General features: G+C 47.6%; 1 protein-coding gene across 13 annotated transcripts in view; it reads left to right on the forward strand.

Moving 5' to 3' along the window:
- LOC122217186 (phospholipid-transporting ATPase IB) overlaps positions 1 to 25523 on the forward strand; it is a 609544-nt gene that overhangs the window by 532202 nt on the left and 51819 nt on the right. For all 13 annotated transcript variants that reach the window (XM_042934232.1, XM_042934582.1, XM_042934301.1 and 10 more), the window contains 2 exons: positions 11080 to 11168; positions 17250 to 17354. In XM_042934232.1, the coding sequence (XP_042790166.1) occupies positions 11080 to 11168; positions 17250 to 17354 (194 nt within the window). The remainder of the gene's footprint in view (positions 1 to 11079; positions 11169 to 17249; positions 17355 to 25523) is intronic.

The following is a 25523-nucleotide window of genomic DNA, read 5'->3' on the forward strand; positions in this document are numbered from 1 at the left end:
AGAACTGGTACCGTGGCGTCCCTGCAGCCCTCCCCATCAGCCCCTGCAGGATCGAGCCCCATGTCCGGCTCTGCACTGTTAGCGTTTGGATTCTCTCTCTCCGGCTCTCTCTGCCCCTCCCCCACTCACGCGTGCATGCCGTCTTGCTCTCTCTCGCTCGCTCTCTCAAAATAAATAAATATTAAAAAAATTGTACAGCACCAGTTTTAAACCTGTCCCTGTTCTCACCTTGAACGCGAGTCCCACATTTCATAGCAGTGATAGCTGATTTCCTTGCCTTAATTTCCTGCACCAGGCCCTGTGCAGAATGGTAAGAATTGTTTTCCCCTCCGGAAAAATCGTTTCAGGAAATTCGTGGTCTCTAAAATGGGGTGCTAAAGAGCGAAATGGGAAATCAAAAGGACCACTACCCGAAAAAGGATCAGTTAATAATCCAAGTAAGCAAATCATAGCATCTACACTCCACGTCTTCACAGCCTGTTCCGGAAACATCGGGAACTGCCGTCTCGTCACTGGCCGGGGAATAAATGAGAGTTGAAATGTCGCCACGGATTTGTAAAGAATCGTCCCGTTCCACGCGCCCTGAAATAAGAGTTCCCTCCCTTGGGTAGGGGAGGGGTGGGGTGGGGTGAGGGGAGTCTGTGTTTCCTTCAGAGTTTTCTTTCTGGAGCTTTTGGCTTTGTCAGCGCTGCCCTGCCAGTTAGTGGGGGAAGGCTCCCCACTCCTGTGGCTTCTGTCATGAGTAGCTCACGCGATGATGACGGTGTTTGTGAGAGCAGAGCCCACACGCAAGGTGTCACGACCACAGTGAGCCGCTGAAACGGCTACCGTGAAAGATACGGACAAGACCAAGCGTGGTGAGGACGTGGGACAGCAGAGCTGCCCAGACATCCACTGTACTCGTGCAACTGCTTTGGTGACCTGACCTCTTGGGGCGTCTCTTATAAAGTTCATCACACACAAGCACACCTCGTTTTATTGTGCTTCACGGATACTGCATTCTTTACACATCGAAGGGTGGTGGCAACCCCGCCTTGAGCGAGTCCGTTGGTGCCATTTTTCCAGCATTTGTTCACTTTGTGTCTCTGTGTCCCGTTTTCGTAATTCTCACAAGATTTCAAACTTTGTCATCATTGTTATTGTTTAATTTATTAAAATGTTGTTAATAATTTATAATAATAATTTATAATAAGTTATAATAATTTATATTAATTTTTATAATTTATAACATATAATAATAAATTAAATTATATTCCATCAATATATAGAATATATGTTTATAGATCTATTAATTATAGATAATTAATAATAGATTAATATAATTAATTAATCAATAGATTAATATAATTAATTAGAATAATTAATATAGATATATTAATTATAGATAATTAATAATTATTATTGTTAAAATAAACAATGTTTATTTATTTTTGAGAGAGAGTGTGAGTGGGGGACAGTCAGAGAGAGAGGGAGACACAGAATCTGAAGGTGTCAGCACAGAGCCTGTATGCGGGGCTTGAACTCACCAACAGTGAGATCAGACCTGAGCTGAAGTCGCATGCTTAACCAACTGAGCCACCCAGGGGCCCCTCACACTTTGTCATCATTATTATATTTGTTATGGGGACCTGGGATCAGTGATCTTTGACGTTACTCTTGTAACAAGAGTTTGGGGGCGCTGCAAACCACACGCATGTAAGACAATGAACTCAATCCACAAATGTGTATGTTCTGACTGCTCCACCCCCAGCCAGACATTCCCGGTCTCTCCTCCTCTCCTTGGGCCTCCCTGTTCCGCGAGACACAACAATATTGAAATTAGGCCAGTGAATAACCCTATAGCGGCCTCTATGTGTTCACGTGTAAGGAAGAGTCTCACGTCTCTCGCTTCGAATCAAAACCCAGAAATGATCGAGCTTGGTGAGGAAGGTTTGCCCAAAGCTGAGCCAGACCCAAAGGTAGCCCTTTTCCACCAGACAGCCAAGCTGTGAACGCAGAGAAAACGTTCTGGAAGGAAGTTGGAAGGGCTTCTCCGGTGAACACACAAATGGTGAGCAAGGGAAACAGCCTATTGCAGATCCAGAGTCACCTGGAGTGGCCTGGACAGAAGGTTACATCAGCCACAACATTCCCTCCAAGCAGAGCCTAACCCGGAGCAAGCCCCTAATTCTCTTCAGTTTTATGAAGGCCGAGAGAGGTGAGGAGGCTACCAGGAGCGGAGTTGGAAGCTAGGAGAGGTGGGTTCGTGAAGCTTACAGAAGGAAGCCTCCAGAACATAAATGATGCAGGGTGAAGCAGCAGGTGCTGATGAGAAGCGGCAGCAAGTTTCCAGAAGGTCTGGCCAAGGTAGTTAATGAAGGTGGCTGCACCAAACAGCAGATTTTCAATGCAGACAAAACAGACTTCTATTGGAAGAAGATGCCACTGAGGACTTTCACAGCTAGAGAGAGGCCACTGCCTGGCTTCTAAGCTCCAAAGAACAGGCTGACTCTCTCGTTAGAAGCTAATGCAGCTGGTGACTTGAACCGGAAGCCAACTTCGCTGAAGTTGAAGTCCGTGAAGTGCTCACGGACCGTTCTGAAAATCCTAGGTCCCGTTAGAATTATGCCCAGTCCACTGTGCTTTACCAGTGGATCAGCGAAGCCTGGATGACAGTATGTCTGTTTACAGCACGTCACGTTTACAACATGGTTTACTGAATATTTTAAGCCCGCGGTTGAGACCTGCTGCTCAGGAAGAAAGATTCCTTTGGAAATATTGCTGCTCGTTGCCAGTGCACGTGGTCACCCAAGAGCTCTGATGGAGACGCCCAAGGAGACTAACGTTTCCACGCCTGCTGCCACGGCGTGGATTCTGCAGCTCACGGATTGACGAGTCATTTCCACCTTCAAGTCTTACTATTGAAGAAATGCGTTTTGAAAGGCTATCGATGTCATAAAAAGTGATTCCTCTGATGGATCTGGGCAAAGCAAATTGAAAACCTCCCGGAAAGGATTCGGCATTCTAGATGTCATCAAGAACATTCGTGATTCGTGGGAAGAGGTCAAAATATGCACATTTGCAGGCGTTTGGCAGAAGTGGATTCCCACCCTTGGGGATGACTCTGGGGGCTCGGGGCGTCGGTGGAGGCAATCACGGCTGACGTGGTGGAAACAGCGAGAGAACCAGAACTAGAAGTGGGGCCTGAAGGTGGACGGGGTTGCTGCGTCTCGTGACAGGACGCGATGGGGTGAGGACTGCTTCTCACCGCTGAGCAGAGAACGTGGTTTCTCCAGATGGACTCTGCTCCTGCTGAAGATGCTGTGAAGCTTGTTGACATGACAACGAAGGATTTAGAATGTTATATACACTTGGTACTTAAAGCAGCGGCAGGATTTGAAAGGACTGACTCCAGTTTTGAAAGAAGTTCCACTGTGAGTGAAATGCTATCAAACAGCATCTCATGTGACAAGGAAACCATTCATGAAAGGAAGAGTCCCTTGCTGCAGCAAACTTGAGTGTTTCTTCTAAGAAATTGCCACACCCACGCCAGCCTTCAGCACCCGCCGCCCCGATCAGTCAGCAGCCATCGACATCGAGGCAGGACCCTCCCCCAGCAAAAGGATTACGATTTGCTGAAAGCTCAGATGATGGTTAGCTTTTCTCAGCAGTACAGTATTTTTAAATTAAGGTATGTGCATTGTTTCTTAAGACCTAATTCCATTGCCCAATTAACAGACTATAATATAGCATAGACATAACTTTTATATGCAGTGGGAAACCAAAAAACTCATTTGACTTGTTTCATTGCAATATTTGCTCTATTGTCGCGGTCTGGAACTGAACCCCCAACATCTCTGCGGTATACCTGCACATGACAGAGCAACCCCACTCTCAGGTGTTGACCCCAAAGAAACAGAAACATATGTACACAAAAACGACTCTGTACACACGCGCACAGCAGCCTTATTATTGATAATAGGCCCAAACTAGAAAGAACCCCAAGGTCCATTCACAGGAGACTGGTTAAGCAGATTGTGATATATTCACACAACAGAATACCGCTCAAACATTTTAAAAAGAATAGGTTATAGATACCCGCAGGAACACGCATGAATCTCAAAGGCATCATGTTGGGTGAAAGAATGTCTTCCTGCTTACGTGAAGTCCTAAAACAGGCAAAACTTAGCTGTTAGTGACAAATCAGGGCAGGGGAGGGATCAGGCAGGTGTAGTTATACAGATGTACACAATTGTCAGAACTCTTTGAACCAAAAACTGAAGATTTCCACATTTGACTATATTTAAATTATAATACCCCCCTTCCCCGGAAAGCATTCCTTTATCCTCCTGGAGGGGGAATACAGTTTTTTTTTTTTTTATATTTATTTTTGAGAGAGAGAGAGACTCAGTGTGAACGGGAGAGGGTCAGAGAGAGGGGGAGACACAGAATCCGAAGCAGGCTCAGGGCTCTGAGCTGTCGGCACAGAGCCCGACGCGGGGCTGGAACCCACGAACTGTGAGATCACGACCTGAGCCGAAGTCGGACGCTTAACCGACGGAGCCACCCAGATGCCCCACATTAATCATCCACCACTCACTTTTGAGGGTTTCAAAATAATAGTGTCCATTGATAGAGCCACCTTATGCTTTAGTGACAAAAAAAAAAAAAAGCCCACTGTCGAAAAGAGAGCGTTTGTTACATGCTTGGTTCTTAACGACCCCACGTTTGTGGGAATGATATTTTTAGGTGGTTGCTTCTTCTCGCCCATCTTCAGGGATCACAGCAAGGCTGAGGTAGCAGCTTCTTGTGCCGGGGGTTATGGCTTCAAGTCCCCTTTTGTGCAGGTAGATCTGGACGTGCCACTGGGCCGGCATTTAAATGTCCAGATCAGGCGTGTGGGGTGGTTTCTGAGTTAGCACAGGTATGTAGGCGCTTCTGGCATCGCTTGGTTGTTTTTCCAAAACTTCATTTGCATTCCGAGCGCGGGGGAGGAGAGTCGTCTGAGGACGTTCTGTGGGAGACAACTGAGACGTTACTTTTCAGTAAATCTAAGCGTGACATTGGCACCAGCGTTAATGCCGTAGGTATTCTGTGGAGGAGAACTGTGGGCACACGTGACTATGGGAAGGGAACTCGATTTCAGCCTGAAATTGCGCCCTCCTTCCCGAAGCGAGTGGACGTGGTCTCAGCTCAGTCCCTTATCAGGCCACACACGGGATAGTCTTCCCTGCACCTGTCTGTCGTTGCGCCTGCCCCAGAGTTCCCTGGGGAGGATGGGTTTGTGCCGCGCACCTGCCTCTCAGCCTCGGCGTGGGGGGGGTGCACAGCTCCTAAGCAAACGCGTCGACTGTCCCACAGTCACCCAGAGCAAATAGTGCGAGAACGTACATCGCCACCCTTCCCGAAACGACTCTCGCAGAGAGAAAAGCGGATTTAACTTCCCTCGTGCGCATCCGTGGCAAACAAGGTTTTTGGAAAGCCAGAGCTCACCGACAAAACTAGGGCTCCCTTGGCCTTTGAACGGAAACACAAATTTAGGAAAGGTGAGGGGTAAACAAGACCTAAGGAGTAGAAACCACAAGTACAAGTGTCCCTACCAGGCGGATGGTCCTTAGAGGTTTGGCTTAATTTTGTTACTGTGGCTGGCGGGGGGGTGGGGGGGGGGCGCAGGGATTGGGGGGGGCGGTTCTTTGGTTCTGTTTTTGTGACACTGCAAGTCCTCCAGATTTTCTTTGACTTACAGTTTGAATTTGGTGCCCTGTGTGTCTGGTGTTAAATGGAAGTCAGACTTGGGGCTTGAGTGTTATTGCCAAGCCTGTGCTGGGGGACGTTCGTTCTCTCCTGCCCCGGGACGGGCGGGCGCGGGAGAAGGAAGCCCCTCGTTGCTCACGTTTAGGGGAGGCAGTGGGGCTTGGGGACAACCAACGGCTTTGGATGTGGCAGCAGATCCTGGGGGGAAGTTGCAGAATTAAATTTCCTTCTGTGCAACGGGAACTGTGAGGGGTCACATGGGAAGTCCTGCACATAGAGATGCACAAAGAAGCCCTAGTTCCTTCTCTGGGCAGGTGAGCGGTTGGCTTCCGCTGTCAGCACCTTGGTTCCCATGCACCCCGCACTGGGAGCACGAAGTACCTTACCTGGCTCTGGTTACTTCTGCTTCCCTTTTGAAACTTCTCGTCTATTGGTCTCTTGGGTGCCTCTGTCGGTTGAGCGTTCAACTCTGGATATCATCTAGGGTCATGATCTGATGGTGGTGAAATCAATCCCTGCATCAGGCTCTGCAATGACAGCATGGAGCCTGCTTGGGATTCTCTCTCTCCCTCTCTATCCGCCCCTCCCCTGCTCATGTTTGCACACGCATGTGCGCTCTCTCAAGTAAATAAAACTTAAACAACAACAAACTCCTGGTCTATCACCATGTTCCTGGATGGCTGGACCTGAGTTTGCGGGTGTGTGTGTGAGATTAGTAGCACTGTAGCAAACAAACGCACTAATCCCTGATCACTCCTATTGTGGGTGCCCCTGGTTCATACTTCTAATCTAACTCAGTGCTGTGCTGGGCAGCTCATTATAGTCAGACAAACCTCCAGTCCTGTCTGGGCTCTCACCTTTTTGCACCCTAATGTATCAACTCATTCTACCCACCTGAGCCTCAGTTTACTGCAGTGGGTTCCTGTGCATTTGGCACCCGAGTGGCTCATGTCTGTGCTAGTAAAGATGTGCTAACTGGGAAGAGGGGGTCCCTTCTTCCCAACAGACTGTTAGCACATCAAAAGGATATTTTTAAAACCTCACTCAATAGTACGTAGGAGAGGGGAGGGGAAAGAGTAATTAAGTGCCATTTGTCACCCAGCCCAGCTCAATAAACATTTTGTGTGTGTGTGTCATGCTTAAGAGAACAAGAAAATGTAATTAAGTTTAAACAACTAAAGCTGTGGCCTTAGGGAAGCTTTCAGGACGTTGGACCTCAGTCATTCCATGAAAATCTGTAGAAACTTTTCTGGAACCACACTTTTAAGTTATATACATGAAATCTTCCCGGCTCCAAGTTTTAAACACCAGCAACAGCAACAACAATATTTGCAAATCTCTATATAACTTTTGTCAATTTGGGTGGGGGCTTCATATTTCCAGTAGGGCAGCTCAAAGTTCACGGTCCTTACTTCGCTCAGCAAGTAAAATTCTTACTGAGTTTCGTAATCTAGTTTAAATCATTGCTGTCAAGTGTTATTTTTAAATGACCGTACCCTTTGGTAAATACACCTAGCAGATGATCCAGGACGTACCCCCGGTAAGTATAGCTCAAACCAGTCCCACCTTCCATGGGCAAGTACCACCCCAGGCGGGTACAGCAGAGAGCAATACCCAAGGTGCCAACTCAGCCCTGCGGCCGGGGACTCAGCCAGCCATAGAGGCAAGAGGGTTGTTGATGGGCTCCTTCCCATGGTTCGCTTGGGAGGTGGAGGGAGGGGTCGGGTTACATCTTTCATTCATGTGAGTAATACATGTTTTCAGTAGAAAAAACGGGAAGTAGAGATAGCCAGAGAGATATGCAAACACCAGTCACCGTCCTCCTGTATCCCAGATGCATTATTCACGAACATGTCAGCTGCACGTAAGAAAGCGGGTGTTAGTCTCCAGCCCGGCAAGGCCGGGACCACTCCACCCCTTTTGAAGTCCCAAAATGTGTTTGTGAAAGGCGAGCAAATCCTAAAACACGACCTACAACAATCGGAGTGTATATTGACGTATATAGACACGTGCTGAAGGCTTCACATTCAAAGACACGGGAACTTGTAGCAGACTGCATCAGGACATGGCATCTCAAGTTCAATTTCGAGATTTGGCCCAGTTGTGCTGCTTTTCCCACACTCCCATTGCCATGGTGGGTCCGTTGGAAGAGGTGTCAGAACCGGAGTTTGCATTAGCCTTATAACATTCCTCTGTGCCAACGAATCTAATTCTCTGTCCCTCTTAATTGCCACCCACGAGCCCATTGTCTGTAGGTACCACAATATAATTAAGTCCTGTTCTTGGACGTTTCTTTCTTCCTGTCTTTGGTAGCACAGCACGGTGTGAATATTCTTGCGCTTACTTCTTCGGACACTTCATTACTTATTTCCTGAGGATGAAGTGGAAGAGACGTGATTGATGGGGCGCAACGCGCTCCCATAGTTTTAAGTCAGAAAACAGGCACTTTTTTTAGAAAAATCAAAGCAAGTCCTCCAGGCCCTGGGTGGAGTTCAGCTTTACCCCAGACCTCACTGCGTCTCAGACCCATCGTCAGAAGCTCCGAGTCCCGAGGAGAGCCACGCGACAGAGTTCGGAGGCAAGACCCGAGCGGTTGGGCGTGGGCTTTGCCGTGGCTGCTCGGGACAAGGGCCGCGGTGGGTGTGGCGGGCCCACCAGAACAGAGGACGGAAACCAGAGAGCGCGTTGAAACTAGCATGCCGCGTGGGGGCCAAACCCCGCCCTCTGCACTTGAAGAGAGCTGCCCTGAGCGCCCCCTGATTCTCAGCCCTGCCGCGTCCCTGCAAGTGTCCCCCAGCTTACGTGTGCCTCGACCCCACTGCCCGCCCGCCCTCGGAAAGCCTCCGGCCACTTGGTAATGAGTTGTGGCAAAACCTCTCTCTTCCCGTCGAACCAAATGGTGAGGACTCCGGAAAAGCAAAGGAACGAACGTGAAGGGTTCTGTCACCCCTGTCCCTTTTCGAAGTGGCCCACCCTTCCAGGCCAACTTGCCGGTTGCCAGCCAGCTCCAAGCTCCCAGCCCGGCTCACCGGAAACCCCAATCTAAGGACTCCCTACTCCCCAGCCCCCACATTTGCTTAGAGCAAACTTGTCCGCACCTCCCTCCCCGGCTTTTGCCCTACATTCTCTTTTCCCCTCCTCCCCTGACATTTAACTTGGCCCCACAGCTCTATACCTTAAAACACTCTGCCCCAAACTGTCTGTGATGCAGCATGCCAGGACCAAGAAAAGCTCATCAAAGGCTGCTGTCCTCGCTGCCTGTCCCTGTCACTCATCGTTCCCCTTGGAACTGCTCTCCCTCTACCCTTCCCTAGCTGCCGAAACCCTGCTTATCTTTCTAGACACATCTCACGTTCTGTGTTCTTTAAGGAGCCTGACCAGCCTTCTGAAACCCCCTAGAATGTGATCGCAATACATGTCATATTCCGCTGTGTCGTGTACGGACGGTCCCTGACTTAGGATGGTTCCATTTAGGATTTTCCAACTTGATGATGACGTGAGAGCGAGACGCATTCAGTAGAAGCCGTACTTGGAGCTTTGAATCTGGATCTTTTCCTAGGCCAGCGGCATGTGGTACGATTGTCTCTCGTGACGCCGGGCAGTGGCCACTCCCCAGGCAGCCGGCACAGCCCCGAGGGTGAATAACCGACACGCTCACAACCATTCGCCGCCCAGACAACTACCTGTCACTTTTAGCACCGTATTCAGTACGTCGCAGGAGATTCTCGTTTTTTGTTTCTTTTTTTTATCAAAGCATAGTTGGCACACCACGTTATGTTAGCTTCCGGTGCGCAGCGTAGTGATGCAACAAATCTCTTTGTAGTGTGACTGCCGCGTGTCACCATACAACGCTTCCCGTCCCACTGACCGTCTTCCCTAGGCTGTGCCTTTCATCCCCGTGATGGAAGCCTCTATCTGTCACCCTCTTCGTCTGTTTTACCCTCCCCCCCTGCATTCCCGCTCCCCTCCGGCAACCACCAATTTGTTCTCTGTACTTGTGGGTCTTTTTCTGCGTTTTTGTTTGTTAATAAGTTTGTTTTTTAGATTCCACGTGGAAGGGAAAATATGGCTTTTGTCTTTGTCTGGCTTCTTTCACTCAGCGTTATACCCTCTGGTACGTCCATCCACGTGGTCCCACACAGCAAGATCTCATTCGTGTTCACGGTTGAGTAATATTCCGTTGTGTGTCCGTACACCCCCCCCCCCACCCACATCTTCTGGATCCATTCATCTGTGGATGGACACTTAGGTTGCTTCCATATCTTGACTATGGATTGTAAATAATGCTACAGTAAACATAAGGGCACATATATCTTTCGAATTAGTGTTTTTGTTTTCTTTGGCTAAATACCCAGTAGTGGAATTTGGGGACCCTATGGTTATTTCTATTTGTAATTTTTTGAGGAACCTCCATACAGTTTTCCACATTAATGCTTTATTATAAAATAGGCTTGGGGCACCTGGGTGGCTCAGTTGTTTGGGCTCCCAAGTCTTGATTTAGGCTCAGATCATGATCTTATGATTTGTGAGTTCTAGCCCCACGTCGGGCTCTGCACAGACAGCATGGGGCCTGCCTAGAATTCTGTCTCCCTCTCCCTCTCTGCCCCTCCCCAGTGTGCTTCTATATATCTCTCAAAACAAAAATAAACTTAAAAAAATAAAACAGGGTTTTGATGATTTTGCCCAACTGGCTATGGTGTTCAGTAAGTTAGGTATATTGACTGCATTTTTGAGTTATGATATTTTCAACTTATGATGGGTTTATCAGCATATGACCCTGTTGAAAATCAGGGAATATCTATAGATGATACCACGTGTGTGTGTGTGTGTGTGTGTGTGTGTGTGTGTGTGTGTGTGTGTACTTAATGATTTTAAGTTCCTGGGAGGCAAGGACTATAACCATTCATTTTCCTCTTCTGGGTGTTCAGAATCACTATACCTTGCACCAAGGTACTGGTTCTACGAACGAATGAGCAGCGAAGGAACATGGGCTGATGTATAAGGGAAGTGGATGTAATGAGCCTCCTAGAGAAAAGTTGATTTGATAGCAAGCTGGCCCCAACCTTTCCATATAGGAGGGATTTGGGGACAGCGTTCTGATCAGAAAGAGGCTTAAAAAAGCACTTTTTAAAGAGGGAGACAACAACGCTTGTTAAAATGAAAGGAGACCAGAGCTGATGGAGATCAACAGAGAGGCACATTTTCGCTGTGATTGAATGTCTGGTGTGTGTGTGTGTGTGTGTGTGTGTGTGTGTGTGTGTGTTATGGGATGTTTTCCATTGATTAAATCACGTAGGTTTTTTGAAAGAACAAACCTAACGCACGTGTCACTTCTCTGTCTTGCAGGCAACCATGGTCCTGAGCTCTGCACACTTCTGGTTGGGATTATTTCTGGTTCCCACGGCGTGTTTGATCGAAGATGTGGCGTGGAGAGCGTAAGTGAAAAGTGAAGTGGCCGCCCTAAGTCTTGCTCAGCTGCCCTTGCAATCACCTTTCGTGAACCCTGCGGCAGGGTCCTGCATGCTGTGAGACTTCTCAAGAATCAGGTCTCCTGCCTGGCCAAAAACTGTATGTGGAGGTCATTTCAAATTAGAAAATACTTGGAAGGAAGGAGTCTTCATTTTCCCAGTAACTCACAGTAGGAATCCTTCAAATATAATTTATTTAGAGTGTCCGTGTACAGATCTATGTGAACATTAATCACAAAGATGAAATTATAATGTGGGTCAGACAGGAAACAATTCATGCTCAACTTTTGCTTACGTTTCAAAATAATATTGTTTCTGAAATGTCTTGTGTACAAGGTAAGTGAAGCAACTACGTTCCAAGAGAATGTAAATTTTAATTTTATCCATGAGAAAGAGACGGAATACTCCAAATGAGGTAACACTGAGTTTTGTTTGGGGCAGGCCTGATCCCTCCTACAAACAGTTGCCGACTTCCCTGAAAATTGAGCCTCCTGGATTGGTTTTACTTTAGGCAAAGCATAATTATTTTGGGGCCCTGAGGTAGAGAATTGAGACTTTAATCCAAACCTTCCAGGAAAAGACATCAGATTTCATTTTTATTTCCCCCTTCCTCCCACACTCAATGAGAATTGTTCTTGCCTGACAGTTAAGGATGTCTTTTGAAAAAGTCTTCACTTTGGCATTATCTTGACACCCGATGATGCCTAACGTGGAGAGAGAGAGAGAGAGAGAGAGAGAGAGAGAGAGAGAGAGAGAGGAAGAGAGAGAATTGTATAGCACATATTTTGGGTGCGTTTTTTTTCCTCTTCACTAAGTTTTGCAACTGTTGGTAAAAACTAAATAATTCTAATTTATTAAATGGCTTGATTTACCACTACTTTCCTTTTATCTACTAAACCCGTGTTTTGTAAATAACTGAACTAGAATCTTTGGAAATGAAATTATAGCCAGGAAAGATGTTTTCTTAATCTAATAAATGCACTGAGAGAAAATGTTCTGTTATTTGTTCTTATAGCACAAAGCCCAATTGTGGCATACCATTTTACCTTGCTAAATTTCTTCAATTTCACATGACAGTTGGGTTAGTTTTAGGTAAATACAGCATGACGTTGGTTACATTAGATCACTTTACAATTTATACTGATTGAGAATAGTGATGCAATTATAAATTAATCTCAGCCTATTTTAATTCAACTATCTAGATTAATGCCATGAAAAAACGTGTTATTGAGACTGTATTTGCCAAGTGAGACTTTAGCAAAAGTATCTTTCTACCATTTCGAAGAGTGTTGGCCGATGACAGTGTTCTCTACCTCCTCGTCTTTTCCAATCCATTCTGAGTAAAAGTTACCGGTCACCAAGGAAGCAAATTATTCCTTCAAGCGGGACTTGTTTTTGGTTTCCCCTGGCACTGTAAAATTAGTGCCATTTACATTTTAGCAAGAATAAATCAAAGGACACTGCCTCCAGCTCCACCGGAGGGAAAGAGCAAAAGTCACTTCATTTCCAAGAAGCTTGCCAGCCAGGTAGGAGCAGGGGCCGTGCTCTGTGGTGAGGAGGCTGGTGGGGGGCCAACAGAGGCAGACAGACCCCAGGCATTGTCCCACCTGCTACCTCCTGCCCAGTAGGGGCCCAGAAAACAGCCCTTCCCAGGAGCAGACGGCACCTCGGCTTTGGGCTGAGCCGGGAGGGCCGCTACCAAAGTGCAGGGACACTTACAGAAATGTACTTTTGTCCCTTTCTGTTTGGAGAAACCAGGGAGGGTGTGTACCTTGGCTCTCACCTGCAGTATTTGCCCAAAGAATATGCTCAATTTGTAGTACACATTTCACGTCTAAAGTACAGTCACCTCTGTCCTCAAAAAACAAGAATTTCACAAGTTTACTTGGGAATCCTCCCATGATCACGGGGCCCATGTTTACACTCCCGCCCTGACATCGATGTTGTCCCGTAAATTCAGAGGCTTCTCTGGGAAGAGAAAGCCTACTATGAGTCAGTCGCACTGTGATTTCTCTTTCTGAGCTTTAACTCCCGGGACGTGTTCCGGTTTTCCTTCCTGCACACTGAGCAAACACACGAACCCTGCTTGTCCACAACCTCCCTTCACTGGGTTCCGGGTGTCAACTATTCATTGAGACACGATGTGCTGTGACTGTCCTTGGGCTTCCAAGGAGAGTTTTGAGTGAAGTGAATCGGAATTACCAAACCAAAAATTACCACAGGCTCGGAAGAGCCTGTGGGGCCTGTCAGAGTCTCTCACGGGATGACTCTCTCATCTTGCCTTGGCCCAATCTTACTGGACTTTTTGTTTTGTCTTGAATGTTGGAGGTTGACTCTCTTTTGAAAGAGCTTTTAAATCCCAGCAGGAGGCAGGCCCACCTTTTTGCATGTATTTCTATGAGTGTTGAGGGAAGTGAGCTGCTCTTTCTACATTTTCCCCCCTTAGCCTGCCCAGTCCCCCTCTCCCATTTCAGGACCTAGACTGTTTCAGAGTCAGGAAAAAAAAAAAAAAAGAAAGAAAGAAAGAAAACCAGCATGAGGTAATTCAGTCATTTTTTCCATGAAGTCTGTCAGCTTTCTGGTCGAAGATCCGTGAGACTATCTTAAGTCAGATTTGGATGCCATAAAGTACCTCCTCTGTTATCCTATTAACCATAATTTTCATCAGGGACCGAACTAACACATCTTTTACTAAAATAATTGACTGATTATATGTGATACCTGGCTAATGAGTATTTTTATTAGAAGCATGAAGTTTAAATTGCCCAGAACTATTTTAATACACTTGAGCTTACACGCTTCCAAAATGTTTACCCATGACCACATTCTTAGGTAAGCTGCCATGCACTCATTCTCATTTAGGAGAAATTCGTTAGTTGCTTTGTAGAAATAATATAAAGCTCAAGGCCACTGGGCACAGGAACCCGTCTCCTTTTATCTAACCGTATCTCTTATACTTTACCAGTCAGCACACAATACGTTCAGCAATTCCAGAATGATTTCATTTCCTTATTATAATCCCAGATAGGCAGTTAAATGGAAATAAAAAGTAATAAGAAATTTCTGTATACAAATGAGTCTTGATTTCAAAAAAAAAAAAACCAACTAAACTAAGTTTTTGTGAACCAAATTGTATTTACATTTTCATCCACATTTAGTGGAATCGAACATCTCCTTGACTTGCTGCTTTTCCATGCAGAGGAGGGAGTCAAGGAACAAAGTTTCAGAAACAGAAAGATGAAAAGGTCAAGATGCTACGTCGATCTATTTGTGTTAAAAACCCCCGAATACGTGGAGATACCCATAGCCGTATCTGGAGGCTCCCAGCCGACTCTCACGCTCTGACAGTGGCTAAGCAACCCACGCTACCCCTCGTGGGATCATCTGGTCTTTTGGTGCGGGGTTGGATGGAGCAGCCCCAGACCACAGCGGGCCAGCCGTTGGGGGACAGTGGGGCTCACTGTGTCACAGCTGTGACTCAGAACAAGCCACACCCCGGTGCCTGGTGAGACCGAACTCGCATGCCAGTGGCTGATGCTTAAAGGCCGGCTTTTCACATGTGAACTTTGACAGGGGGAGGAGAGCCATTCATCTAACGAAGAATTTATGAATGAGGTAAAGGCCCTTGAAAAAGCAGTTTTGCGTTGCTACCATCACTTCTACCCCAGTGCCACACGCAGAAAGACTCACGGAATCATCCCCGAGCGTTGCCATACGGTGTTCTCAAATAGTGGTCAAGTCCCATGAGCTAGGCTCGTGGAAATACTGAAAACTTGCTGAGTAATTCTTGGACACCGATGAGTTTCATCCATTAAAAACATGCCCAGTGTCTGGGGGCATTAGGATACTCAGATCATTTCACCCTGAAATGATTTTGTGAATGAGCCAAAACTGGCAGTTTCAATGTAGTGGGTCAGATTCGTTTTCCCTTGGCCTAAGGTGTAGATTTCCAGCCCACTGGCCCAGCCTCCCTGTTCCTAGCCTACTTCTTGGTGGCACCCTTGTCCCCCAGCCCAGAAGATAACTCCGAGGGCTGTTACAGAGGTTGATGAGCCCTGATTGCTCTGTGTTGGGAGAAGGAGGGAGGAAGGAGGGGAGGGGTGGATTGAGGACCATCCTGAAACAGAGCACATGTTCATCCCCCAGGACCCGCAGATGTGTTCTCTGTGTATTTGGGGACCTGTATATCTGGGGTGAATCCTAGCGGAGCGGGGCTTGCCCCTTAGTTGTCTCCCTATCATCCTAGCCCCGTGAGCCCATGAGATAAAAGTTCAAGTTGGGGGCCCAGCATATTCAATAATAATGAACAGTGCAAATTTCAACATTCTTTTTTTACTGTCTCCGGCAAAACGCTAAACGTTTTCTCATTTCTTGTTTAAATTAAAATTCCACAGTCTCTGCTTTGAACTGCAGTATGTTATCACTACTGAGTCCCGGGACTCGGCTTGATGTAATTAAGGTATTATGTGTTAAAACCTGTGTGGCTAAGTTCTCTTGTTTACTTTGGGGAAAAGGAATGACAGGCACATACACAGTGTCTTAGGACTAATACTCCATTATAGATTAACTTGGAGTGTTAGGGGATGACTGGGCGTTATCTTAACAGACTTCTTCCCTTGAAGGTGGAGGGTGGGAGGAAGAATGCGATTTCACTGCAACAGCTTGCGTCTTCAGAATGTTCCCGTTACGCTGTTTTCTCTTCCTTGCAGAGATGCTCCGTTTTTGTTCTTGGTCTGTCTTTGAGTCCTGGCACTTAGCAGGGTCTCCACATCTGTTTACACTGAAACTAATGAAAAGCTTTTTGTAATACAGAAACCTGCCCTATATTGCTAAGCAATGAGCCCTTTTTCTTTTTAGTTGTACCCCCCCCCCCCCCGGTTTCATACCTGTGTCTAGTCAAATGGCCTTTTCCTTCAGCGGTACCGTTTCCAACCAGTAGCTCTGTGTTTAGTCTCAATTTCAGGAAGATCCTGAGATCAGCTGCTTGTTTGAATGTTGTAAGGTATTCTTAGTTTAATCAGAAAAAGAGGGCAGGCGGTTCTTCCTGCAGTTCGAGGGGGGTGACCTGACTAGGCTGAGGTTTAAACTGTGGTGCAGAGGCCAGCTTATTTCCGTTGCTACATCAGTTGCTTTACGCCACGGAGACCCACATAGATGGGCCCTGAGGGTAAGTCTCTGCAAGAGAACAGTGGAAAAGCTGTGCCTGGATATTTGTATTGACCCTAAATTTCAGGTCCAGAGTTTGGCTTGAAGAGCATGAATTCCAGCATTATAAACCCCATTCCCGGGGCACCTGGGTGGCCTGGGTGGCTCAGTCGGTTAAGCATCTGACTTCAGCTCATAGTCATGATCTCACGGTCCATGAGTTCAAACCCCACGTCGGGCTCTGTGCTGACAGCTCAGAGTCTGGAGCCTGCTTTGGATTCTGTGTGTGCCTCTCTCTGCCCCCCGCCCCACCCTCTACCCCCTGACACCCGCCGCTCACACTCTGTCTCTATCTCTCAAATTAAATAAACATACATACATACATACATACATCCCATTCCTGCTGTGACAGTGGCTCTTTTGACGCTAAAAAGAGAACAAACTACTCACCCGGGGTCTGTGATCCCAGTAGGGGCCAGGGCTAAGGGATCCGCATACATCCACTAGGGTAAGGATTTAAAGCATCTTCTGGGTTCTTAGGTTCTGCAGTGAAACCCTTTGGAGATGGACCCGTGAATATCCACGGACCCCGGTCCTTGGTCTGAAAGGCTGGGCCCTCAGCCAGATTCTCGGGCTTTCAGCAGCAGGCAGTGTTCCTTGGCGGATGTGGGCTAACTTCTGAGGCTCACGGTCCAAGTGTGTTCTGGGGAACTTGGGATGCTTCCCGGTGTATGAAAGTGGAGCCCCGGCCACGCACCGGGACTGTGACTGTTCCACGACGTCCGGAGCTGCAGCCTCGGCGTCCAAGGGCATCCAGATGTGGCCCCAAAAGGGAGCAGCCAGGCTTTAACGCTGTATAAAGTTCCTATGTCATGCGCTTTTTGTCTTTTCCTTCCGACGCAGGGCCAAGCATACCTGCAAGAAAACGTTGCTGGAGGAGGTGCAGGAGCTGGAAACGAAGGCCAGAGTGATGGGGAAAGCGATGCTTCGGGACAGTAACGGGAAGAGGTGGGCCAGCGCCGGCCAAGAGCGTGGGGGGCGCCAGTTCTCCCAGCCCTGCTCCCTGCTTTTCCATCCCACCTTGCTTTTCCTCTCCTCCGTTTTCCATGAGAGCATGGCATGCTCAGTTTGAGCCGTTTTGGGGATTCTCGAAGAATATAGTCACAGGCAGATTTAAATCGCATTTTCTCAGTGGCCACGTGAGATGCGGCCTGTCCCCAGGTAAAGCTGGGGGTTTTCACGGGGTCTGGGCGTGGCCAAAACAGCCCACGTGCAGAAAACAGAAATAGCAGCGATACTATCCCAAGGTGGAAAAGGCCTGTTTCAGTCTTGTTACCAAAGCTAGGCCTTTTGATGTTAGGCCCAATTATTATTCTCAATGATGAGTATCTACCATGAAGGTTTGCATGCCGAATAATGTGTGTTTTTCATGTAAATCTTGTTACGGTTCATGGCAAGTGTACCTGGGGCCTTTCGTTGTGCTTTTACCGAATTGTGATTTTCTACTGGTGTTGAGAAAGTATCATGTGACGTATGGGCGAGTTCACAGGAACAAATGCTATCGTTCCCTCTCCTTATTTCCCGTGGGACATCGGCCTCCTCTTTCCCGTACCTAAAAGTTGGGCGTGTGAACAGCTTTTGATTAATCCTGTACGTCACAGTGTTATTAGATTGCATTTAGTTAAAGCCCGCGTACTACCAAAGGAAGCTGACCTGGACCCAAGAACAACTTAGTATTGCTGTCTTAGACATATGGAATGTCTGGAAAACTCGGAGTACCACTCTCCTATACGTGGGTTTAAGGAAATCTGTAGCTCACTGCCAGGAAAACCGAAATCTGCAAGCTGAAGACGTCTAGAGATTCCTACTGTGTGTCTTAATGTTTCAATTCTGTTCGATCCTACCATCTTCCAAAGCAATGAAGACAAAAGCATTTTCTTTTTTAACCCAGAGTTTGAGAACTATTAGGAATATAACTTCAAATAACTTCAGATACTTCAGGGAAGGAGTTGTAGAGCGTGTAGTTCAAGTTGTGGTTTTTGTGTTTGTTCATGACATTTTTTTTAACAAGTGAGGCCATTGGCATTCATTATATGGCAGCTGTGCCAGTCGCTGTAAAAAATAATCTGTCAACAAGACAAAAATCCCTGTCTTCAATAAGCTGAAAGCCATGACTGGGTGGGGACAGCGGCCGGGCTTGAAGCAGATCTGTATAGAAGGGTTACACACGGCAGCACATGGCTAAGGCCTGCTCTGTCCGTTAGATACTTTAGGTCCAGTGCTTAGCACCTACTAGATTTTCAAGGGCCTACAAAATTCTTTGAGACCTGGAAAAAAAAAAAACAAAAACGTTCCTAGGCTCTAAAAATAGGGAGAAGCCTCGGCAAATTGAAATTAATAAGGGTTTAAAACTCTACAAAAGGCAGATCAGTCTTAATAACTGTTAGATGTAATACGCATGCTGAGTTTTAGCGTCTTTGAAAACAACTCACAGGGCCTTCTAGATCCCAAGCATGCTCGCATATACCCAGTGACTGCTGAGAGATCATAGGTAATTTCTAAGTAAAATGAGAATTTCAAAGCAAAATTCTAAAAACCCTTCTGCAGCATTTGACAGGAACACCTTGCGCCCGACGTGGCATAAGAATGCGCTTCACCGTGTTTGATCCAACGTGGGGCCGGGGTCTCGTTCTGGCCCGTGAGGTTAAAACAGGCCTGGACATGGGGTCGGTAGCCTGGAGGGCGTTCAGAGGAGGCGACAACCCGGGAGGTCATCTGGCGTGGGAGATGAAGGGCTTCACGTTGGAGATGGGATGGGAAACAGGGCTTGGAGGAGGCGGGCAGATGGAAATACTGAGTGTGTGTTTCCAGCAGAGGGAGCAGCCCGTGCAGAGGCACTGGTAGGGTTGTGTGCCCGTGTGCATCCCACGGAGATCTGGAGCCTGCGTGTGAATTCTGGCTCAGCTGTTTGCTGCTTAGCCGCGTGACCTTGGACAAGATATTTTACATAGTGAGATGGTCTCTTCGTCTGTAACCGAAGACCATTATTTGGGAGAAGGTGGGTTGGGACTTAACGAAACAATGCGGACCACACGGCAGGTCGCCTGACCCGTGGCAGGAGCACAGTGTCCCCGCTGCTGGTCTTTAGTTTGGCTGGAGAGCTGTGATGTTGAAGGCGGATGCGGGCTGTGAGCCCATCCCTCCTTACGGTTCATAAAAAGAATGTCATTGTTAAAATTCACGTGTCCTGTTCAAAATGCACTTCTCAAGGTTCAAATGAGTGTCCGAAAGTAATTAGAGTTTAAATGGGGCTTCCTACCTTCTGCACCTTCAAGTCTGTTTTCTGATCACTCTGTAAACGTGACAATTGTGTGGCTGGAGTGATTGCGCAAGAACGTGAGTGTGCACCCCCGCTCCGTGGCTCCGGTTCCCTTGGGCTCTCGTCTCGGTGTGTTGCCTCACTTTTGTGTTCCTAGCAGAAGATCATTCGGGGATGCCCCGCCTCCCATCATCCTCAGACCACCCCCCACCCCCGCCCCTGACCCACCACCATTTGTTTTTCCTCCCTCCTAATTGCTCCCAGATTTTCTGGGTGGTCCATTTGCAAACTAGATAGTGGCTACGGGCTGTTCTGATTTTGTCCTGCCTGGTCTCACAACTTTTCGTTCATCGCCTTTGTTTGCTCCTTTCACACCTGCCTGGATTCCTGTGCACCTCTGGTGCAGGGAGGCGTGGGGGCGGGTCAGCCCGGGAAGGGGTGGGGGAGGTTTCTTCCGCTCGGCCCTTCCTTGTAAAGACTTAGAGACGCCGTCGTTGAGAGATCCTGAGTACTCTTCTCACATCCCCGTTTCTCATCCCCCGCCCCCCATCTAATATTTCACTTCACTGGTGCATCTGTCTTTGGCTGTTAGTCTGGCGCGTCGTAGAAGCTCTGTAAATATTTGTTGACCGCCTGGAAATGTGAAAGCCCTGCGAGTTGATGGTTGGGCGGGGAGAGTGAGCCTGCGCTATCCGTGCGGACCTCCCAGTCCCTGTTGTGTGGGCTTATGTGGAACGTGGCCCCAGAGAGATGCTGAGAGAGACGTAGGTGGCCACTCGGCCCTTAGTGAGGGGCGCTTTTATCTCATGGCTTAAGAATGGAGCTAACAGAGTCACACGTAGGACATTAGCCTATGCATGCGCGGATGACAGCCCCCAGCCCATCCTGCTCGCCAGGTGTCCTCAACACCCCTAACCACGGGAGAGCTCGGAACGCCTTCCCTAGGGCCTCTTCAGGACATCCTGCCAAGTCATAAAAGCCAGGTCCAAGTCGCTGGCAAATATCGTAGCAGTTTTCCTCAGGAATGTAACTCACAAGAAATGGAGCAAAAATGTTTATGCATTAATCTTGAGAAGCCCTCTTGTGCCAAATTTGCAAGTATAATTTTGAAACGGTAGCTAGGGATTCTGTGTCCCTCTGTGCTCTTTAGCCATTCAATAAAATACTTTTAACTTACTGTTTGACTGATCTTGTCGAAGCCCCAAACTTCACACTCTTGGTAAACATGAAAATGTCATTAGCATGCTTCCACACTCCTGCATTAGTAAATCTTGACTTCTGAAATGAACCTGTGTCGTTGATGCATAATTAAACCTGTCCTCATGACTTAGAGAAAACAGGCTGATAAAAAGATGACATCTGAGAATGAGATATCCAGAAAGTGCAGGGCAGTAAGAAAATGCCTACAGTGGTGAGCAGAAGTGTCTTGATTTTGTTTTGTCCTTCCCCGATGAAACATTTTTCTTGACGTATTGTTTGCATACCTCCCAAATACCAGACGCTTGTTAATATTTGCATTGTTAAGAATACTTTTCCCCAAACCATCTTCCCCAGAAATCTTTACCAAGATATCACCCCCCCTGTTCGGTGTGCAGGGTCTGTTATGCATTTCGGGACTTTGCTACAGGGAATAAAAAGGAAAATAAATGAGCTACAGGGAAGAATTCCTTCTTTCAGTGTTTTGGTAGTATTTTCTCTCTCTTTATTCCTGAAGTGTAACTCACGCGGTTTTTGTTTTTCTCTGGTGGAAGAAAATCTTCTAGTGGCCACTTACCATTACAAATAGAATTGTTCAAAATGCCTAAGATGTCACGTACGGGGGACAAACCTTTTTCCCCCTTACCTTGTTTTTCTTTCTTGGTACAAGGTAGGGGGTGTTCTGATGTTTTCAGTATGAGGGCAGTCAAGAAGAAAGGGGAATATATTTGGTGAAAATATCCAGTTTTCCAGTTATTTAATCTGAATAAACAACAAGGAGACCCTTTTGTTGTACAACTTCTTTCTCTGCATCACAGTTGGTGGGAGGGGGTAGGATAAGGCCCTGTGCCGACTTTCTCCAGTTTCAAGGTCAAGGAGTTCTGGTTGCTGCCCTTGGCTTCCCCCAGCAAGTCGGTGGGATTCTCTTTCACTTAAGTGCTTCCCTGAAATATACTTCACTCTGTGCCCTGGTGAAGGTAGCCGGTGACTGGTCTTTGCCTCATGGTGAGCGATCACTGAGTCTCTTGTTTGGTTTTATGTCCTCGTGAATGCTGATACATGGGCGCTGTGACCCCGGGGCTGAGCCAGCACACCCAGGGTAATCTAGACAGCCTGTCTGCCTCTTGGGAATTCAGGAGGGAAACGTGATTCACTCCCGTGTGTGGGTGCCACAGCCTGTGCTCACACAGCTTCCGTTTCATCAAGGGCTACCTCTAGGCAGATAGGCGGGGCGCTGGGCCAAGCCAGCCATCTGGGAATCCTAATGGAATGTTATCAGTGGAAAAATAGAGGCCGGAGCCTGAAACACATCAGCAAGATTTTCAAACACACCAAAGTTTATTCCTCCAGCCATCGTTCACCTGGTGCTCTTTTAAAAACCAACCATATGAAAAAACAAAAACTCCCCAATACATTTTGAGGTGAGTACTCAATTCAAAAAATATCTACTCCATGGGGCGCCTGGGTAGCTTAGTTGGTTGAGTGTCTTCCTTCAGCTCAGGTCACGATCTCGTGTTCGCGAGTTCAAGTCCCGCACTGGGCGCACTGCTATCAGATCTCACTGCTTCGGATCCTCTGTCCCCCCCTCTCTCTGCCCCTCTCCCGCTTGCATCCTCTCTCTGTCTCAAAAATAACAAACATTAAAAAAAATAAATCAATATCCACTTCGAGCTCTAGACAGAAATCCTTTGATGTGTAAAATAATATTTAAAAGCTGTTTGGTGTAAATACACCTCCCAGTCAAAATTGTACAGCTGCTGAGTCAAAAGTGAGTGTAAGCGAGCCTCAAAATGTGAGATACACCAGCTTGATTGTATATTATTTCCCCAATATAGACTTTATGTCATTTTAGGAAAAATGTTTTTTCCTCCTAGTATTGGCTGCCGGCAGCACCTGACTCTGTCTTCCCTTTGTTTCCCTTTCCCACACTTTTCCTCTCCCTAAAGTATCTATTAGTTTTTTATTAGCTAAAAGGATAGGAAATTATGGCATCATTTTAGCAAACCTCTCCAGGCCAGGTGGCAAATGTCTGCTTCCAACACCTGGTTAAGATTTCTTTCACTTCCAGCTGCATTTTTTCCATCACTGTGTCATGAAGCAGAGGAAAGAGTAGCGCACAGAGATAGACAGACCTGAGTTGGGCTCTAAGTCCCCCCCCCCTCACTTAGCTGTGTGACCTTGGCTGGGTTAATAACTTCTCTGAACTTTAGCTTTCTCATCATAAAGTTACTTTGAGGTTTAAATGAAATAATACAGATTAAATCTATAGCATATGGAGACGTTCAAAAAGTGTTAATACCCATGTTGCCTCCTAACGTAGAAGCTGAATAACAAAGTTTCACTGGCCATTTTAACACATGTGGGTTTTTTTTCAGAGCTCTTAGAGTGTGAGTCCAGCAGATTCTCTGGCTTGCGGATTCGGGGTACGCCGCCCTTCCTCCCAACCCCCCACCAGGCTGGGGCAGAGGGCAGGGCTCCAGCTGAGCCCCAGGCGCAGCAGAGCTGTGTGAGCAAGCCACCATGAGTTTTGGGTCAAGGACACCGGGAGGGGGAGAGAGTTCACAACCCTGACGGTTTCCCTCCCGAGTCAGCCTTGCATTTCTGCTTTTACTGACTCTACTTTGCAAAGAAGAGGGGTGCTCCCAGCCAGGCTGTGTCCCAAACCCAGACTGTCTGTCCGCAGCACGTCTGCGCCTGAACTGGCCGTCTCCCCTGAGAACCAGCCCATCCCTCAGAGTTCCCTGCCCCCATCGAGGACGAGTTGCCGCAAGACCTCAGATACCCTCTCTGCGTCATCCCGTCCCCTCTTTGCTGTCACGCGCGGCCGGGCTCCGGGGCTTGTAAACAGACCACCACTCCGCCACCTGGGCCAATCCCCTGTTTCCGAGGCCAGTGGTGCCTTTGGTGCCCTGTCCCCCTGACCGGTCCCCCTGCTGTGGTGCCTGCCCGGCTCACTCCAGCCTCCGCGGAGCCAAGACTGTTTCCTGCCGCTCCCTGGTCTAGAACCTTCCCTATTAGCTGTCCAACTGAGTGCAGGACAGGGACATACACTGATTTCCGCCTCCTCTCCCTCTTTTTACCGGCGTGGGTCTTAGCCTCCTGCCTCCCCTTGCCCTCCCAAGCTTCCCCTCCCCAAGTTTGGTCACGCTCCTCTGCAGCCCGTGCTGCCTGTGGCCCTTTCTTTTCTTTTCTTCTCTCTTCTGTTCTTTATTCTCAGGTTCGTTAACATACAGTGTAGCCTTGGCCTCAGGAGTAGAGTCCCGCGAGTCATCGCTTACATGCAACACCCAGTGCTCATCCCAACAAGTGCCCTCCTCAGTGCCCATCAGCCACGTTCCCCTCCCCCCTCTGCATCAACCCTCAGTTTGTTCTCTGTGTTTGAGAGTCTCTTATGGTTTGCCTCCCTCTCTGTTTGTATCTGATTTCCCCTTCCCTTCCCATAGGTTCATCTGTTAAGTTTCTCAGATTCCACATGAGTGAAATCACGTGATATCTGTCTTCCTCTGACTTATTTTGCTCAGCATAATACCCTCCAGTTCCATCCATGTTCTTGCAAATGGCAAGGTGCCATTCTTTTTCATCGCCGAGTAGTATTCCTTCGTGTATCTAGACCACATCTTTATTCATCAGTTGATGGACATTTAGGCTCTTTCCATAATTTGGCTATTGTTGAAAGCGCTGCCATAAACATTGGGGTGTGTGCACCCCTTTGATTCAGCACTCCCGTATCCTTTAGATAAGTTCCTAGTGGTGCAATTGTTAGATCGTAGGCCCCGTGGGCCTTCTCTGTTGGCTGGTTTTAGGCAAGGATGTCCACACTGGGTGGAGCTCTGGGCGCTCAGGGACAAATGAAGCAGACCCTTGTCCTGGAGGGACCCGCAGCCCTGAGGACAAACGTTTCTGCCTCCAGACACACTCTGACATCACTGAGTTGTCCCTGATTTCTCGCCACTATGATAATGTCAGCTTGGGCCACCTCTAACGCATTCGTTTTGAAAGTGTTTTCAGTTATTCAGATATTCAACATATACGGCAATTAGTGCAAAGAACCCCCCACCCAGTTCTCGCTGCCCAGATTGAGCGCTTACCAAGATTTTGCCGACACCGCTTCATCTAGCTCCTTTTGGGCCCCATTTTTGTTTCTCTGACGCATACAAAGCAAGTCCTAGATATCACATCTCACCCTTACTTCACGATGCAGCTCTAAATATCACACCATACATTTTCACGTGTATTATCGTTAATACGTTTATACTTGCTTATGCTGTTACCTATAAACACTGTAACTCCAACGCCTGTTATCACATCTAAGAAATTAACGCTACCGTTGGTATCGGTTGATACCCCGTCCACAAACAGATTTTCTGGATCCTGCCAGGCCTCCCTTTTTGGGGATTTGTTAGGTTTGTATGAGGGTCGAGGCAAGGGACCCAGGTAACCTTAGGTTGCTGTGTTTTCAAGTTTCTTTTTGTCTCCAGAAGCCCCCTGCCCTTCCTTGTTTTTCATGCCATGGGCTTAACAGAACGTCTGCCCCATTTTCTTTTTCTCACGACGGTTGTCACCACATGCTGGAAATGAGTTTGCTCCTATCCGAAGAGGTGGCCCAGCCTCAAGGAGATGGGGTCGCCTTCCCACCACGCACCAGTGTCACCCAAGCAGAG

Source organism: Panthera leo, chromosome A1 (genome assembly GCF_018350215.1).
Source record: "Panthera leo isolate Ple1 chromosome A1, P.leo_Ple1_pat1.1, whole genome shotgun sequence".
Classification (NCBI taxonomy): domain Eukaryota; kingdom Metazoa; phylum Chordata; class Mammalia; order Carnivora; family Felidae; genus Panthera; species Panthera leo.